Source organism: Cavia porcellus, unplaced genomic scaffold (genome assembly GCF_034190915.1).
Source record: "Cavia porcellus strain 051 isolate PalLab524CR breed Dunkin Hartley unplaced genomic scaffold, mCavPor4.1 scaffold_14, whole genome shotgun sequence".
In the NCBI taxonomy this organism is placed as follows: Eukaryota; Metazoa; Chordata; class Mammalia; order Rodentia; family Caviidae; genus Cavia; species Cavia porcellus.
Genome location: NW_026947497.1, coordinates 65,672,909 through 65,689,352, shown reverse-complemented (window position 1 = coordinate 65,689,352; position 16,444 = coordinate 65,672,909). Strand labels below are relative to the sequence as shown.

At 40.2% G+C, this 16,444-nt stretch overlaps 1 protein-coding gene across 7 annotated transcripts in view; it reads right to left on the bottom strand.

Annotated features, from left to right (window-relative positions):
- Positions 1–16,444, bottom strand: part of Yeats2 (YEATS domain containing 2) — an 85,663-nt gene that overhangs the window by 37,072 nt on the left and 32,147 nt on the right. For 5 of the 7 annotated variants that reach the window (XR_010051611.1, XR_010051612.1, XM_063261120.1 and 2 more), the window contains exons 8-11: positions 12,672–12,783; positions 8,978–9,022; positions 2,307–2,487; positions 898–1,137 (exon numbers count right to left, since the gene is read on the bottom strand). Coding sequence is in view for 4 of the 7 variants with exons in the window: in XM_063261120.1 (XP_063117190.1) it covers positions 898–1,137; positions 2,307–2,487; positions 8,978–9,022; positions 12,672–12,783 (578 nt within the window). In the remaining 3 variants the exon portion in view is untranslated. Of the gene's footprint in view, positions 1–897; positions 1,138–2,306; positions 2,616–8,977; positions 9,023–12,671; positions 12,784–16,444 lie in introns of those variants that run through there. The other 2 variants (XR_010051613.1, XM_063261122.1) reach the window with 2 other exon arrangements.

Here is a 16,444-nt window from a genome sequence, read left to right as displayed (position 1 = left end):
CTAGGTGCTGGGATTACAGGCATGCACCACAATGCCTGGCCTCATTTTCTTTTTAATTTTTAATTTTTGAGACAGGGTTGCACTATGTAGTTCAGGCTGGTCTTGAACTTCCTATGTAGCCCAGGATGGCTTTAAACTTGAGGCAATCCTCCTGCCTCAATCTCATGAGTGCTGGGATTACAGGCATGCAGCACCACACTTGGCTTTAAACTCATTTCCATGTTCACCTATTCTTCCTCTGAAGCACTGAGGTCCAAAACTGTAGCTGGTGGGTGAAATTACCCTCTGCCTTTCACCAAAATTTGACCATGTTTCTGCTCAATTGTTCACTTTCAGTACCCAAAACTCCTGTTTCCTCCTTCATTCAAGCACTGTACCCCCTCCACAGATGTGCTCAACTGCCCCTTCCTTGCCTTTTCTGACATGCGGCCAAAACCTTAGGTGTGCTCCTATTAACATAAATGGGAGGTCATCACGGGGCAAAGGACAGTCCAACTGCAGTGAAAGGAAGCATTAGAAAGACTATAGATCACAGGAATGCTTCACTGTCCAGTGTGAGAGAATAAAAAGACTTCAGTTCCAACCCTCTAAAGCTTAACTCCAAGCCAAAGCCTCTCGATTTGTTCTACTACTAGTCATTCCACATCCCCACACCCATTTCCTATCTTAGTTCCAGCCATGTATCCTAGAAAAAAATTGATTTCTGCTTATTTTAGGAGACAAAAGTCCTATTTTGAGCTTCATTTTTTCACCTCACTCAGAAACTCTACATAGCAAGTCATATTTTTCATTGTAACAGCTTTGCCAATCGATAGCAATTAAGTCTTTTGGTAACAAACAGTGCTAAGAAGAACTCCACTCTCACAACGCTGATCTCCACACATATCTTCCACATACCTGAGACAATCTTGCAGCTCATGGTAATGGGCTGGAAAGATTTTCCAGGTGACTCAGGATTAGGAATCTGACTTTGTGGTACAATTTTGCAGCTTGATGCTATTGGCTGGAAAGCTGAATTGCCATGAGAACAAAAGGTAACTTTCTGGGATGCTGTCACTTTTGTGGGTGTTCTTTCCAACGAAGATGGCAAAGAATAAAATGTAGTGTGTCTCTCAGCTTCAGTGCTGGCTGGGAATCCTGTTTGAAATTTAGTAAGTACATGATAGGTCATCAATTATTTCAAAATAATCAAACCTTACCATATGGCAAAGGATTAAATATATTACGTTATTCACTAAGCAATACGTATTTAAACCAATTACTGATAGTAAAATAATCAATTATCTTTTCATATTTTTGGGTGGAAAGTAAATATCACGTTTAGGATCCTATTCACTTAAACTATTTCTAAGAAATTACAAAACATTAACCATAAACCATGTACAATATGAAAAGAACACAAGTTTATTATGTTCTTCATTTTTTAATACATGAATTGAAAAACTGTTTAGTGGAGAAAAACTCAGAAAGCAGTCACTTAATCTACTGATGTCCTCTCTCATTAAATGCTAATCAAGAGGATGCTACAAAAAGAAAATTATATGCCAAGAGATAAAACACCACTTAGGATCAATTTTACATGTTCTATGCTTATAGATGAGAACATTTAAACACCAGAGTATACACTTAATGAAGAAAATGCCACAGCCAAAATATTCATTGATGCTGAACATTATTTTAAATAAGATTTAGATATTCAATACTCAGTTCTCCTGTTCACAGAAGTAGAAGCTGAGTCACACGATCTTCATCAAAGGGTAAATATCTAGTGTGTTATTTAGCTGGCTGTGGTGGTATATGCCTATAGTCCCTGTTGCTCAAGAAGCTGAGGGGATTTAGCTCAGTGGCATAAGCACCTGCCTTGCAAGCAGGTGGTCACGAGTTCAATCCCTGATACCAATGAAAATAAAAAAGACCAAAAAAAAAAAAAAAAAAAAGCTGAGGAAGATTTCAAGTTCAAGGCCAGCCTGGGCAACTTAGGACTCTTGTCTCAAAAGAAAATAAATAAATAAATAAATAAATAAGGGCTGTGGATGAGCTCAAGGACAGAGCACCCCTCAACTCAACCCTCAGCACTGAAAAACAATAAACAAAAAGCTTGGTTCTGATTTTCGGTGACATTCACAGTTTATAAAATGTCAGCAGAATGCTACAGGAAGGGGAGTTTCGGAGAGGAGCAGACAGTCTTGCAACTGTGCTCAGAGAGCTTCGAGGCAGAGGCAGCAGGCTGCTCATGAGCAGTTTACTCTGCACACCGTGGAGTGGCGGAGGCAGACCACGCCGCGAGCAGAGCCAAAGAGCGTTACCTTTCTCCCCAGCCGCGTCGGGACCCGGCTCGAGGGACTGCTTTATTGGAGAAGAAGCCTTCACGGGGGCTGGAATGGTCAAAGGTAAAGACGGAGGGGCGTCAGAGACGTCTGACTCAGAGGACTGAGGGTAAACGCAGTCTTCTCCGAGAGAGTGCCGATGGAGCTCGACATCCACTACCTACACAATCAGGCAACAATGCGGCGCATGAGTCCAGCATCCTCATCCCGGAAGCTCCCGTCCTGTCCCTGAGCCCGGCACCCGCGGGCCGTGACAGGTGCTTCCTGACCACACCGGAAAGGCATGCTCTGTGGGAAGAACGAAGGGTCAGCCCTAGGGTGCCCGCTCCCCTGCTGCACCAGATACACGCGGTCCAGAGGTCTTTCCAGTTGCTGTTTCCTCTTCCTAGAAGACAGTTCCCCTAAATCTCTGCATGGCTGCCTTTCTCACTAATGGTCTCCGTGAAGTGTCACCACCTTCTCGGGGCCCTTCCGTAATGACCCTAGTTTAAGCAACAATCGTGCTCCCCACGGCTACTATCTTCTTCATAGCGTCACAGCTTCTTACCTGTAACTGAAAATAGGGGCCCAGGCATGCGTCCCAGCATCACCTCCCCCGTATCTGCCTTCAGGTTTGCTGCCTACTCAGAACATCCTCAAATCCATCAAGGATGTGACTTTCTGAGGGGAGCAGCCACAGTGTTCAGCTCTGGGTTTCCCAACACCTGACCAGTGCACAGCATGGGGTAAGCGTTCAGTAAGTATCTTCCCATATGACACAGCCACTTCTTGAGATAGATAAGTTAGCTGGTCAACTCTGATAACTAGTTAGCTAGCTATCCACTGCTTTGTATCATGAATACAAAAGAGAGAGGAAAGGAAGAGTACAAAGTTGGAGGCATCACACTTCTGTTTTCAACACCGACTACAAAGCTATAGAAGTCAGAGAGTGCCTTGATAAATACAGAACCCTGACCCACGGAACAGAATAAAGCATTCAAGGGAACAGCCAAACGACCTCCTTCCTACAAAGGGGCCAAGGCCATCCAATGACCAGAAATACAGTGTTTTCAAGATATTGGTGCCTATAATCCCAGCACTTGGGAGGCTGAGGCAGGAGGATTGCTGCAAGTTCAAGGCTAGCCTAGTCTACTAAGTGGGCTCAAGGCCAGCCTGAACTACACAGAGACCACACTTAAAAAAAATGAGCGAAGAAACTGAACAGATACTTCTTCAGAGGTAATAGCCAATATATTTGTGCAAAGATGCTCAATGTTACTATTGTTAGAGAAATAAAAATCCAAACCACAGTCATTAGAACAGTCATTATAAATGCAAAAACCAAAAAAATAACAAGTATTGACAAAGACAAAAGCTGGACTTCATACTTGTGGAGAGGATACAAACTCATGTCGCTCTCATGGAAAATACCGTGGCAATTCATCAAAAAATTTAAAGTAGCATTACCATACGATATAGCAGCTCCACTTCTGGGTATATACCCATAAGAACTGAAAAGAAGTATCTGAGTTTACAAAGGCTGTAAGGTATAAGCCACCAAGTGTGCATGGCTGGGGATACACAAAATGTGGCATAGACATAAAAAAAGATTATTTAGTCTTAAAAATGAACAGCACTTGAGACTATACTCATAAGTGAAATCCAGACACACGCGTAAACATTGTACTGTTTCACTAGTGAGACAAACTGAAAGAAACGCGTGTGTGTGCGCGTGTGTGTGTATATATATAAAGACGGTTAAGATAGTTATTAAAAAAAGGAACAGGAACTTGAACCACCACTTCTAAGATGACAACATGTCATTTATTAACTAGTGAGTTCTTAGCATTAATTTTTTTTGAAATTTCTACTTTTTTTCTGTTTTGCTTTTTTCCTTTAAATAAAAATAAAATTTTAAAAAGGGAACAAGATAAAACAAGCAAAAACATAACCAAGGAAGTGAATGACATCTACAATGAAAGCTACATCAGACTGAAAAAGGAAATCGAATGTCAAAAAAATGGAAATATATCCCCTGTTCCTGGGTAGGCAGAACCAACATTATCAAAATGACTCTACTTCTAAAACCAATATACAGATTTAATGCCATCCCAATCAAATATCAATGTTATTTCTCACAGAGCTGAGAAAACAATTCTAAAGTTACACAGAGTCAGAAGACACCCAGAATAGCAAAGGTAATCCTGGACAAGAAGAGCACAACAGGTAGCATCACAGTCTAGACCTACAGCACTCAGGAGGCTGAAGCAGGAGGACTGATCACTGTTAGACTGAAGCCAGCTTGGGTTACAGATGAGTTCAAAGTCATTCTGAACTGCAAAGCAAATACCTCATCTCAAAAACCAAACCAAAACAAAACTCCCAAATTTGAAGTCATACTATTAAAACTATAGTGATTAAAACAGCATGGTACTGGCACAAAAATAGGCATGTGGATCATTGGAACAGAGAAGAAGCAGATACAACCCCAGGCATGTACAACTATGTGATTTTGAACAAAGGAGCCAAAAATACACCCTGGGGCTGGGGATTTAGCTCAGTGGCATAGGGCTTGTCTGGCAAGCAAGAGGTCCTAAGTTCCACTCCTGGTACTTAAAAAAAAAAAAAAAAAAGAAAGAAAGAAAAGAAAAGAAAAAAAGAAAAAAGAAAAAAAATATGGGGCTGGGATTTAACTCAGCTGTGTAAGTGCCTGCCTGGCAAGCACAAGGTCGTGAGTTTGATCTCCAGTACCAAAATAAAACAAAAACCCACCCTGGAGGAAAGCTAACTTCTTTAGTAAATAGTACTGGGAAAACTGAATATTCATATGTAGAAGACTGAGTTTAGACCCATATATTTCACCATGTAATAAACTAAAACCAAAGTGGGTCAAAGATCTCCATGTTAAAACAGAAACAATATACTAGAAGATAAAATAGGTGCAACTCCTCAGGTGTGGTGATGCACACCTATAATCCCAGCAATTGGGAGGCTGAGCAGGAGGATCGTTGTGAGTTTGAGACCAGCCTGGACACTAAAGTGAGCTCAAGGCCAGCCTGAACTGTAGTATGAGACCCTGTCTCTAAATAAATACATACATACATACATATAAATAAAACAGGTACAACTCCTGAAGACATAGGGATTGGCAATGACTTTCTAAACAGAATCCCAATGGCATGAGAAATAATAATGAGAATCACTAAATGGGATCATGCCAAATTAAAAATCTGCACAGCAAAGGAAATAACCAACAGAGTGAAGAAACAACCTATGGGAATGGCAACATTTTTTACTAGCTATTCCACAGAGGACTAATATCAAGAATATATAAATAATTCAAAACACTAGGATCACCCCCCCAAAAAAAAAGAACCAATCAAAAACGGGCAATGAAAATGAACAGACATACCACAATGATATATGTGCACCTATGTTTATAGCAGCACAATTTGTAATCGCCAGGTCTTGGAAACAACCCAAGTGTCCATCAACTGAGGAATGGATAAAAAAATTGTGGTATTTCTATACAGTGGAGTATTACTCAGCTATAAAGAAGGATCACATTGAGATATTTATCAATAAATGGGCGCAGCTTGAGACCATACTCATAAGTGAAATAAATCAATCTCGCATGTGTGAATACCGAATAGTTTCCCTAATGTAAGTAATGATTCAAATATACAAAAGTATGTGGTAATCATGATTTCCCATGTGGCCTTGAAGCCTTATAAAGTTTTCACTTATTAATTGGAAAGGCTTTATTCTGAGCTTCTTGATATGGAAATATTTGAAGCTATAGTATATGAAGTTATATTCAAATATTTCAAGGAAAAAGACACTATGGTAACTACTATTAAGTCGGGTTATTTGGCGGTGAAGCACTAGGTTGCTGAAACAGTCATGCTTTGATCTGTATTATTATGTTGTTATGTCCTCTTTTATCTCAATCTCTCCCTTATTCATTAAAAAAATTAGTTTTTTTTATGGTTTTTTTAATTAAGGGAAAAAATTAGCAGGATATATTATAGTAACTTTTTTTGATTTCCTATTAACTTGTTTTGAAATCCTGTAATACTCCCACTATCTTGTTTTGACTGATTAGACTCTGTTCCGTTCTGTATGATAGTATCAAGTTTGAGGGTATAGGCAACTACTTTGAAGGCAGTAAGATTCACTAAGATGCCCATTCTGGTTTGACTATTATCTCCTTTGGAAGTCCTGTAATGTTTACAATGTTTAAGTTTTATTGGTCTTGTTCTCTGTTTTGTTCAACTTTATAATACCTAATGAGATAGACAATTCTTTTTAAGGAAGCAACAGGCATTATGGTAACCATTGTTGATAACCTTGTACTCTGTTTTTACATCATGTGCTATGTCTACCCTTGGTCTTGACTGACAGCTTTGTTTTGCCATATTTGACTTTATTCTCTTCCACAAAAAAAAAGTAATAAGAACTAAGGAGTAATAAAACCCAAAATGTGTAAATTTTGTTGTAAAAAAGAGAGGGGAAAAAAAGTGCTCTAAAGGATACAATTGCAAGTGAATTTAGGGGTGTTAAATAGCTGACCATATTAATGTTTTTGGTTGGATCACTGAATACAACTGTTTGCAGTCTCTCTGTTTGAATGTCCACATTGTATGCTTTGATACTGTGACTTGAGCAACTATCTCTAAGATGATAATGTGTAATCTATTAACTGGTGATTTCTTACTGTTTTTTTTTTTTTTTTTTTTTTTTTTTTTGTAGTTCTGTATTACTTGTACCCTTACACCGCTTTGTTTTGTTTTTTCTCTTTTTCCTTTTAAATAAAATTTTAAAAAATTAAAAAAATTTAAAAAAAGAAAATGAACAGACACTTTTCAGAAGAAGAAATACAAATGGCTAATATGTTTTAAAAATGCTCACCACTGCTAGCCATCAAAGAAATGTAAATTAAAACTCCACTGACATACCATCTTACCCAAGAAAGAATAGCTAGCATCAAAAAAAATCCAGTAACAAGTGTTGGTGAGGATGTGGGGAGAAATGAATTCTATTATATTGTTGGTGGAGATGTAAACTAGTAAAACCACTATGAAAATCAGTGTGGAGATTCCTCAAAAAACTAAAAACAGAAATTCCAGGGCCAGGCGTGGTGCTGCATTCCTGTAATCCTAGCACTTACAAGGCTGAGGCAGGAGGACTGCTGTGAGTTAAAGCCAACCAGGGCTACAAAAGCAAGTTCAAGGCCAGTCTGTACTACATAGTGAGACTCTGTCTCCAAGAAAAAAGAAAGAAATTACATTTAACCCAGATGTCCCCTTTCTAGGTATCTTCCCAAAAGAGTTCATCATATTAGAGATATATGCATACCTATGTTTATAGCAACACAATTTACAGTAATTCTTGGAAACAGCATGTGCATCCATTAACAAATCAATGGGTGAAGAAAATGCGGTACTGACTCACAATACAGCACTTTCATAAAGACACACTTGGGGCCTCTGGAGGCAAAGTGATGCAACTCAAGAACACAATGTGAGCTGGGTGTGGTGGCTCACGCCTGTAATCCCAGCACTCGGGAGGCTGAGGCAGGAGGGGATCATTGCAAGTTCGCGACCAGCCCAGGCTACAAAGTGAGCTCAAGGCCAGCCTGGACTGCACAGCGAGACCCTGCCTCAAAAAGACAAAAAAAAAAAAAAAAAAAAAAAAAGAACATGATGTGAGGCAAGTCAGACACACACCCAAATACCACACGGCTTTCAGGAAACTTATATAACACAAGTAGAGACTAAAACACAAGAGAAATAACAAGCAGGAAGTTCAAACACTTTTCCAAAATGCAAATTTCATTGTTTTAAAAATAAGCTTATATATATATATATATATATATATATATATATATATATATATGCTAATTGGTTTCATTTATACTACTAGCTTATCTTAGTTCACTGATAAAGTTTGTGTTATTATTTGTTTGCTTCTTTTTTGATACACATTTGTTGTTTTTTGGAGACAGGGTCTCCCTATAGTTCAGGGTAGTCTTGAATTCACTTTGTAGTCCAGGCTGGCCTCAAACTCTCAGCGATCCTCCTGACTCAGCCTCCACAGTGCAGGGACCACAGGCATGTGCAAGCACACCTGAGCCTTGCTCCTCTTTTGTAAGAATCGTTTTTAGCTTGTATCTTATACTCAGAGTAACTGTATGAAGATAATGATGGTCAGTGTAATAACTACTGTTATTCTCCATGAAATTGTTTTAGTATTTCCCAAAACAAAAAAGGAAGGACATTCTGACGTGTGCAGTAATACTAAAAGTACAATGAAGTACTCACAAAGACTGTTACATGATTCCATTTATACAAGTTACCCAGAACAGCCAAATTCACAAAGATCCAAGCAGCACACAGGGCTTTGGAACCATGGGGGAGGGAGGAGCAGGGACTAAGAAGGGTGGATTTTCAGTTTTGCAAGACAAAAAGAATTCAAGAAACAGGACTGTAACAGTGGCTCACAGTAACATGAATGCACTTAATGCCACTAAACCATACACTGAAAAATGACTGAGATAATATATTTTATTATGTGTTTAACTGTAACTGAAAAGATCAACTTAACATTCACATACCCCACCACCCTGGCAGACCAAGTCTACTCCGCCAGAAGGAGAAATAAATACCTACCGTCTCTGCGCCAAGCGTCTGCAAGCCAGTGTACGTCCTATCCAGCTGTGGGAAGCAGGCAGAGGATTAGATTTCCGGGTTTAGGATTAAACTCTAGGATACAATCTTATCTAAAACTCCTTTCATCGCAAGTTTTGGTAAGGTAATACGTACTTTCTCATGACATAAATTATCAGTTTAATAAAAATCACTTCAATAAAAACCCTCCATTTTCTGGGGAAAAATTTAGTAAAAACTATAGACATATAGCCATTCTATCTGTATAAATTATACTTCTATAGACCTAGTCTAAGAATAATCTGAAAAAGAAGTTCTATACAGGAAGATATTTACTATAGCATTGTTTACATCACAACCTAAGCAATGTAAATGCCTGGTAAAGAAGAATGCTTAAGACAACCACGGGTCATCATTTTTGATGTATTATGCAATTACACTTGATCCTAGTCCAGAGGTTGAGAAGAGATGTGTTATGTAATCACAAAGATGAATTCACAAAAATTCTGTGAAGATCTGGTCATGGCAGTGCACACCTATAGACCCGAAGCTCAGGAGGCTGAGGTAGAAGGGTCACCCTAGTTCGAGGTTAGCCTGGGCTACTCAGTGATTTCCAGGCTGGCCGTAACTGCATAGTGAGAACCTGTCTCACAAAACTAAAATATACAATTGGATGTGGTAATATTCATGTAAACTTAGTAAGCCATGAAAGAAAATGTAGGTAGTAGAGGCAATGCTAATTACTTCAAACACATTAGTGTCAAAAGTTTCTCTGAGGAAAGAAGTAAGTATAAACAGGGATAATATAAATAAAAGTTTACAATTACACAGAAAAAGGCTGCTATGCTTCACTTCACATCGTACCATTAAAAATGATTGTTTGTCCACATGCCAGGCCTGTCACCTAATGCTTGGGGAGGAGAATCACTATGAGCTCAAGGCCAGCTGGAAGGCAAAACAACCAAAAAAATTAAAAAATTTAGAAGATAGTAAAACTGCACACAAAGACTGACAAGAGCATGATTAAACTGGGTAGAAAGGAAACTCAGAGGGAGAAACTGAGGAAGCCTTGGCAGACTGGTAAGTGTTGAAGTCTTACAAGGCTTGAGAGGCAGGGCTGTCCAGTCCCGAGAGGGCAGCTCAGTCAGTGAGAATTGAGACACAGGGCTGGGAAGCATGAAAAGCAAGTGGGGTGATTAACAGTACTTCCACAGCTCAGATCTGGGTTTGTTTCTTTGTTTATCTGTGTTTGGTTTTTTGAGACAGGGTCTAGCTAGATAGTTCAAGCTGGTCTTGAACTCACTGTGAAGCCCAGGCTGACCTCAAACTAGGGTGCTCCTACTGCCTCAGCCTCCTGAGAGGTGGGATTACAGGTGTGCACCACCACACCTGGCTCGGTTTTCATATTTAAACTCTAGCCAAGAATATGACTGTGAAAAAGATACGGGCAATTCTAGTTCACATCCATGTTCTTATTCTCTAAACACAGACACATTTTAATAGTCCCTCTGTAATCTATGCTGACATATGTTTTACTCTTCTGACCAGATTTGAAGAGGGCCATTGATAAATCACAATGCTTAACCAAACTGCAAAAGGAATTAGAAAACAGAGCACACAAGAAAGTTAAAGGTACCAATTTTGCCTAGAGAATAAATCAGGACATCAGAAGAGGCATGAAACATATCACAACATTTTTTTGAAGTCTGGTATTATTTCAGCATCAAATTGGGACGATGAGATCAAGATTTTTCCAAAGTGGTTTTAGGTAATCATGAAAGAACTTTCTATAGTTTTCGTATTCAGTAGTTTATGGGAAGCACTGTGATGTCTCATGACTTAGGAAAGATTTAGTGACTACCTGTCAGGGACACAGAAGAGGGCATTTTATATATTCCAGGAACTTCAGATTTCTGTAACTAACATGTAGAGTATTTTACATTTAATTATATTTGGCAGTATCAAATGTACACTATTTTATATTACAGAACTTGAAAAGTACAAAGATCACTATGGACAAGTTACACAGGAACCTGAAGAATGGGAAGCTCTTCAGCCAGCCCTCCAGGAGAAGAAGAGAAAGAGCAATTCCCAGGACTGGGGAAGAAGGCCCACAGCATTTTTAGGATGGGACAGACACATGTGGCTGGGTAGGGTGCTGAAACAGGGACCTGCTGCGGGACACTGGCAGGGGACATGCTGAGCTGGACAGGAGGGATCTGAATAGCAGGAGCTCAGCTAAGTCTTCTGAAAGAAGACTGACGTAAGGGTGTGGCTGTGCCAGCCAGGCTGGGCAGGTAGTGGCTACAGAAGTCACTGAAGGGAAAGGAGACGGGGACAGCACACTAGCGACCGTGAGTATGTAAGGAAAATTACTGAATAAAAAATGGTCTTTAACCGAACATTCAGAACAAAGGAGAAAGAATCAAAGAAAAGTAACACAGACATGACAGGGAAATGTTACACCCATAAAAATAAACAACCAGTCTGGCACGGTGGCACACGCCTGTAGTCTCAGAGCTTGGGAGGCTGCGGCAAGAGGACCATCATGAGTTTGAGGCCAGGCTGTGCTACACACAGAGTTCAAGGCCAATCTGGGCTACATGGTGAGACTCTATTTCAAAAAAGCAAAAACCGATAAAGAAAAAAAAAGACTGCATGGCCACAATATAGGAGTTCAAAGTCTCAGGTTCAATATACAACAAAGTAATAGTTATATTTTCTAGAAAAACTGGTAAAGGGTACTTGTCATTTAAAAACACTGGCTCATGATGTAAACAACTCCCCTCTCTGTAGGGATTAGAGGGGGCCACTGCAGCTTAAATTGGTATGTACAGCAATTAAGATAAAAAAGAAAGCAAAACTATTTTAGACCTTGGAGAGTAAAGAATAGTGCTCTGGCCTGCTGAACCAAGGGTCTGCACGCTCTTGCACTGATTTCTGCACTTCTCTCAGGTCATAGGACAATCTAGTCTACAGCAAGCTCTAGAAAAACACATAAACGTCGTTACGCAGCACTTGTCTATTGCTAAAGAAAATTCTCAGCATGTTTCAGGGCTGAAACAGGAACAATTGTGTAACAAAAGTGGTGAAAAAGGAATTCTACCAGTGAACTTGGCTTTATGTAATTCACTTCTAGAAGCCATTAATGGATAACAATGTGATAAATCACTACGCAGTATTCCTGGGAGAAGTTTATATATATAGTTTATATTCTGCTTTTTACTTACTGTCATTGTAGAGGAATTGGTAGTGGCTGGACACTAAATCATATGGATGTATCAATGAGGGATTTTTCACCATACAAATAAAACATATTTGTAGGAACTTTCTAACTGCCAAAACACGTTCATTTCTCCTAATCCTTCAGATAAATAGGCAATGCTTATTATTTCTCATTTTACGAAAAAAGAATATATAAAAGGTTTCAGTTACTCAGTCTTACACAACAGCTTTATGTGGTGATGCGATTTAAAAAATTCAATTATCTGAACATTCAAGTATCACCCTAATTATCTGAACAGTCTGTTCATCTTTTTAAGGAATATACATTCACTCTCAAGCAACTGCCTTCCAACCCTCACGCTCAAAGTGTATGGCTACTGCACCCCGCCACTCCCCTCAGAGGGCCCCCTGCTACCATCTGAAAACATCAGAAGAGGCTTCACCTCCCGGAAGCAATGCTTTGCAACAGTACCTTCAGGTTGTGTATGATGTCTATCCGCTTGTTCTGGCTGTCCTTAAAGTGTACTTGGACTCTGACGGGAAACTCACCCCAGCCTCTTCTGGTCAGGTGAAAAGGAGGCTCTCTAGGGAAAAGCAGATGTTTACAATTCGCCCGTGTCTGTGCTTCATTCCACACACAATATTCTTCAGTGAAAAACCCCTGTCCTAAAACTCACCTGGGTTTCCTTATGTGATGCTACATCAGCATGCTGAATTTTGTGAAAATGCAAAATTATGAAAGAAAACTCCCCTTCAAAACTACATTAACTTCAGTTACTGAATGCTTCTAGCCACATCATCTTCACAGACAAAGGAACCAAGATGACTGGTGAGAGGAAGTCACACTCCAGAGCCAACACTCTTGACTGGCACCCGACAAGCAGAGGTTGTGGGAGGTATGTGCTCCTACCTGAGGTGCCCAGGGTAAAGACAAAATAAATCATGGATATGCTCAAGTGGAAACTGTCTGCCAGAGGGCTTACAACAAATGCCCATGTTCACAATATGACCTTCTCCATGTAGTGGCTATGATTTCAATGGACAGAAGAGAATGTGTGTGAATGGTAAGTGGACTGAAGAATTCTTAGTTATAATGTAACCTGAGAATGGAGAAAAAGGAAATTAATGGAACAAGACTGGCAATATTACTAGTTGTGATGAGTATGTGAAGGATCAATGTACACATTACATTTGTATGTGTGTAAAATTTTCCATAATAAAAAGTCTAGAAATCTAAAGCAAAAAGACATAGGATTTCAGTAAGGGCAGAGTTCACGAACACAACCTGAGAGAAGTTAACAGATCTGAGTTATAAAAAAGTGTAGAACCAGGAGTTACAAGGAAAGTCAGAGACACAAGTATCTTCAGAATGAGAGCAACCTAGCAAGTAAAGAAAGCAACACTGTTACAAGCCAGAGAGGAAAGACAGCAAAGCAAACACTGCATGTTGGCTACCAGCTGAGGTAAGAAGCAGCCATGATGATAGGGCAGACTCAGGTCTCGGGTCACTGTGGACTAGGAACAGTCTGAAAAGCAACTCAACGGCCAAAAAGATAGGGGGCCTAGAGCATGGCAGAACAATGGAAAAGTGGTGAGTTTGGTCACTTACATCCTGGTGAAGGTAAAAGGATGGTCTACTAGGAAATCAACAATGTCGGCCATAATATATTTTATTATCTTTGAAATAGTTGTTCATGACATCAAATGCAATAAAATCAAACATAACAAAGCATATTAAAACCAGACTAATCAAAACAATTAAAACAATACAGGATTTCAAAACATAGTACTAGATCAACAATCGCCACTGCCTTCCCTTTTTAGACATTTCCTTCTCTTTCGCTTTCACAATATTTACTGTGCATTTTGGATCCCACTAACTCTTTTAGTTTTTATACTAAGGAGACAACACGATGTTCACCCATGTGACTCTGAACTGTTTCACCTATAATGAGCATGATCTCAAGTTGTATCCATTTACCTACAAGAGCCTCAAGGCTATCTTCCTTTATATCTGAGCCGCTTTCTATTGTATGAAAGTGCCATGTCTTTCTTATCCACTCTGCAGCTGATGGGAAAGCTACCCCCACCTCTTTCTGGTTCCCTGTCACATACAGCATTATTCTCGCTCCTTGACTTTCAGTCTATGAACCCCCTTTTGAGTTTAATGTGTTTCTTGTATACACAGTGTATTGATGGATCCTGTCTCCTGGTCACTCTGCCTGTTTCTCTTTATTGGTGAACTGAGGCCATCTACATTAATAGTTATGGCCAGCATACCCTGGTGTATCTGTGCTATGCTATTTTCCTGCTGTTGGCTGCCTACTTTCCCCCTCCATTCAACTGTCTGCCCTGCTGGTTTGGTCCCCCTCTCCTGCTGTTCCTGTAACCATGGTTATTTTTATCTCCCTCTAAAAAGTCCTCCAGTATTCTTTGTAGGGTTGGTTTGGTGGTCATGAATTCCTTCAGTTGTTCTTTGTCATGTTTCTCTAATTTCTTTTATAGCCTCATGAAGTTGTCTCCTTACTTCAGTTACCATCATTTCAGAAACTTCAGGTGTGCGACTCCCAATCTCTTCCACATTTACATTTCCTAGACTTGCTCTGCTCGCAACTAGAGGCCTAAGACTGCCTTTTGCTTCTTTATTTTAACATAGCCCTGGATTCTTCCAAGCAGGTAGTGGGGTCCCAGGCACTTCCTGCATTGACTACGATGTCTCTGGTTCTCCTGGCCAGTGCTGGCTATGAGTGTCCAATGGTGACCACTGAGTGTACTGGTGCAAGGCTGGCTGCTGCTTTTCCCTGCCTGGCTATTGGCAGCAGGGAGCCTCCACAATGGCTGGAGCGCACACAGGCTGGGCAGGACTGGCCGCTGTCTCCTGACCTGAGCTGGTTACTGGTAGGGAGCCTCCCCGATGGTAGCTGGAGTACACACGTGGAGGGGCAGGATTTAAACTCAATTATATTCTTTGCATGCTAAATTTATCCATAACCAGTAGAGTAAATTAGGTATGGGCATAATCTATGTATACAGGCTTTCAGTGAACAGACAAGCAGGACTGTGGCCAGGAAGGACACAAACAAATAGTATAAAGCCAGGAAACAGGAACAATGCTTTTTAACAGGAAATTTCTCCATAACCATATTTTTGGAAGCAGAAAGGAATCTACCAACACAGAAACAGTTCCTCACACCAAAAGATGTTATCACATACAAAAAAACTCTGCTTCTCCTGACAGAATTCAGTATTTTTAGATTCCTCACAGAAAACGAAATGTACCAAGAAAGAAAAATCATATGAACACAGACTGAAAAAAAAAAAAGGCTTTAGAAATGCAGAATGGAATACAGCTTCCTTCTCAACTCATTAATTCAAATGGCCAGCCAGTTTTCCCAGAGTACCTATAGTGACCTAAATCCACTCAATTACTGAGATTCCTCATTACATATCTAAATAGCTGTCTTATGATACTTCCTCTAACTCCTGCATGATAGGCTATGACATTCGGAATCACAAAAAATAAATCCATCCTCTAAATGAAGACCTTCGAGGGAGCTAACACTAAGCTTTCTCAGGGTGAATGTCTCTGTTTCTCAGCAGCAGCAACAGTCAATTTTTCCTTGACCCAAACCCTCTTTGAAGCCCTAGGGAGCTGTTAACTTTCCTGATCTTTATAACACAGTGAACTGTAACCCGAGAGGGAATGGAACGGACTTGCCAAGCGAGCACCACAGCCAGTGGTGCAGTGCGACAGGCTGCAGTTGCCCTGTTTTCAACACTGGGCCAGCGCAGGCCCCAGCAACTGTCTCACCATGCAGCCCCTTCCATGCACAACGAGGCCTGCTACTGCTCCCTCAGTCAGGACACAGCATACTTGACACCTACTAAAGCAGCTCAACACTGTTACGATACTAAGTTATTAGTCTTTATTTTCTGGCCTTTAGAAAATTTTAAATTACACATGTGGATCAGAATACATTTTTGTTAAGACAGGGCTGCATTAGAGAGTTCCTACATTTGAGCTAAATGAAAGACACACATATTCCGAAGGGTCTCACACAGTATTACCCAGGGGCTGGGTTCACTCTAACCTCACATGCAAGGCCAAGAGACACTTCCTAAAGGCCCAGGAACCTTGTGATCTTCATCTCTGCAATTCCTGCAGTGAGCCCTGAACTCAGCACACATTTGGTGACTGTCTTATGCCTAAAAGCAAAATTTGCAACCACAGCTTTCAGGAAGTTG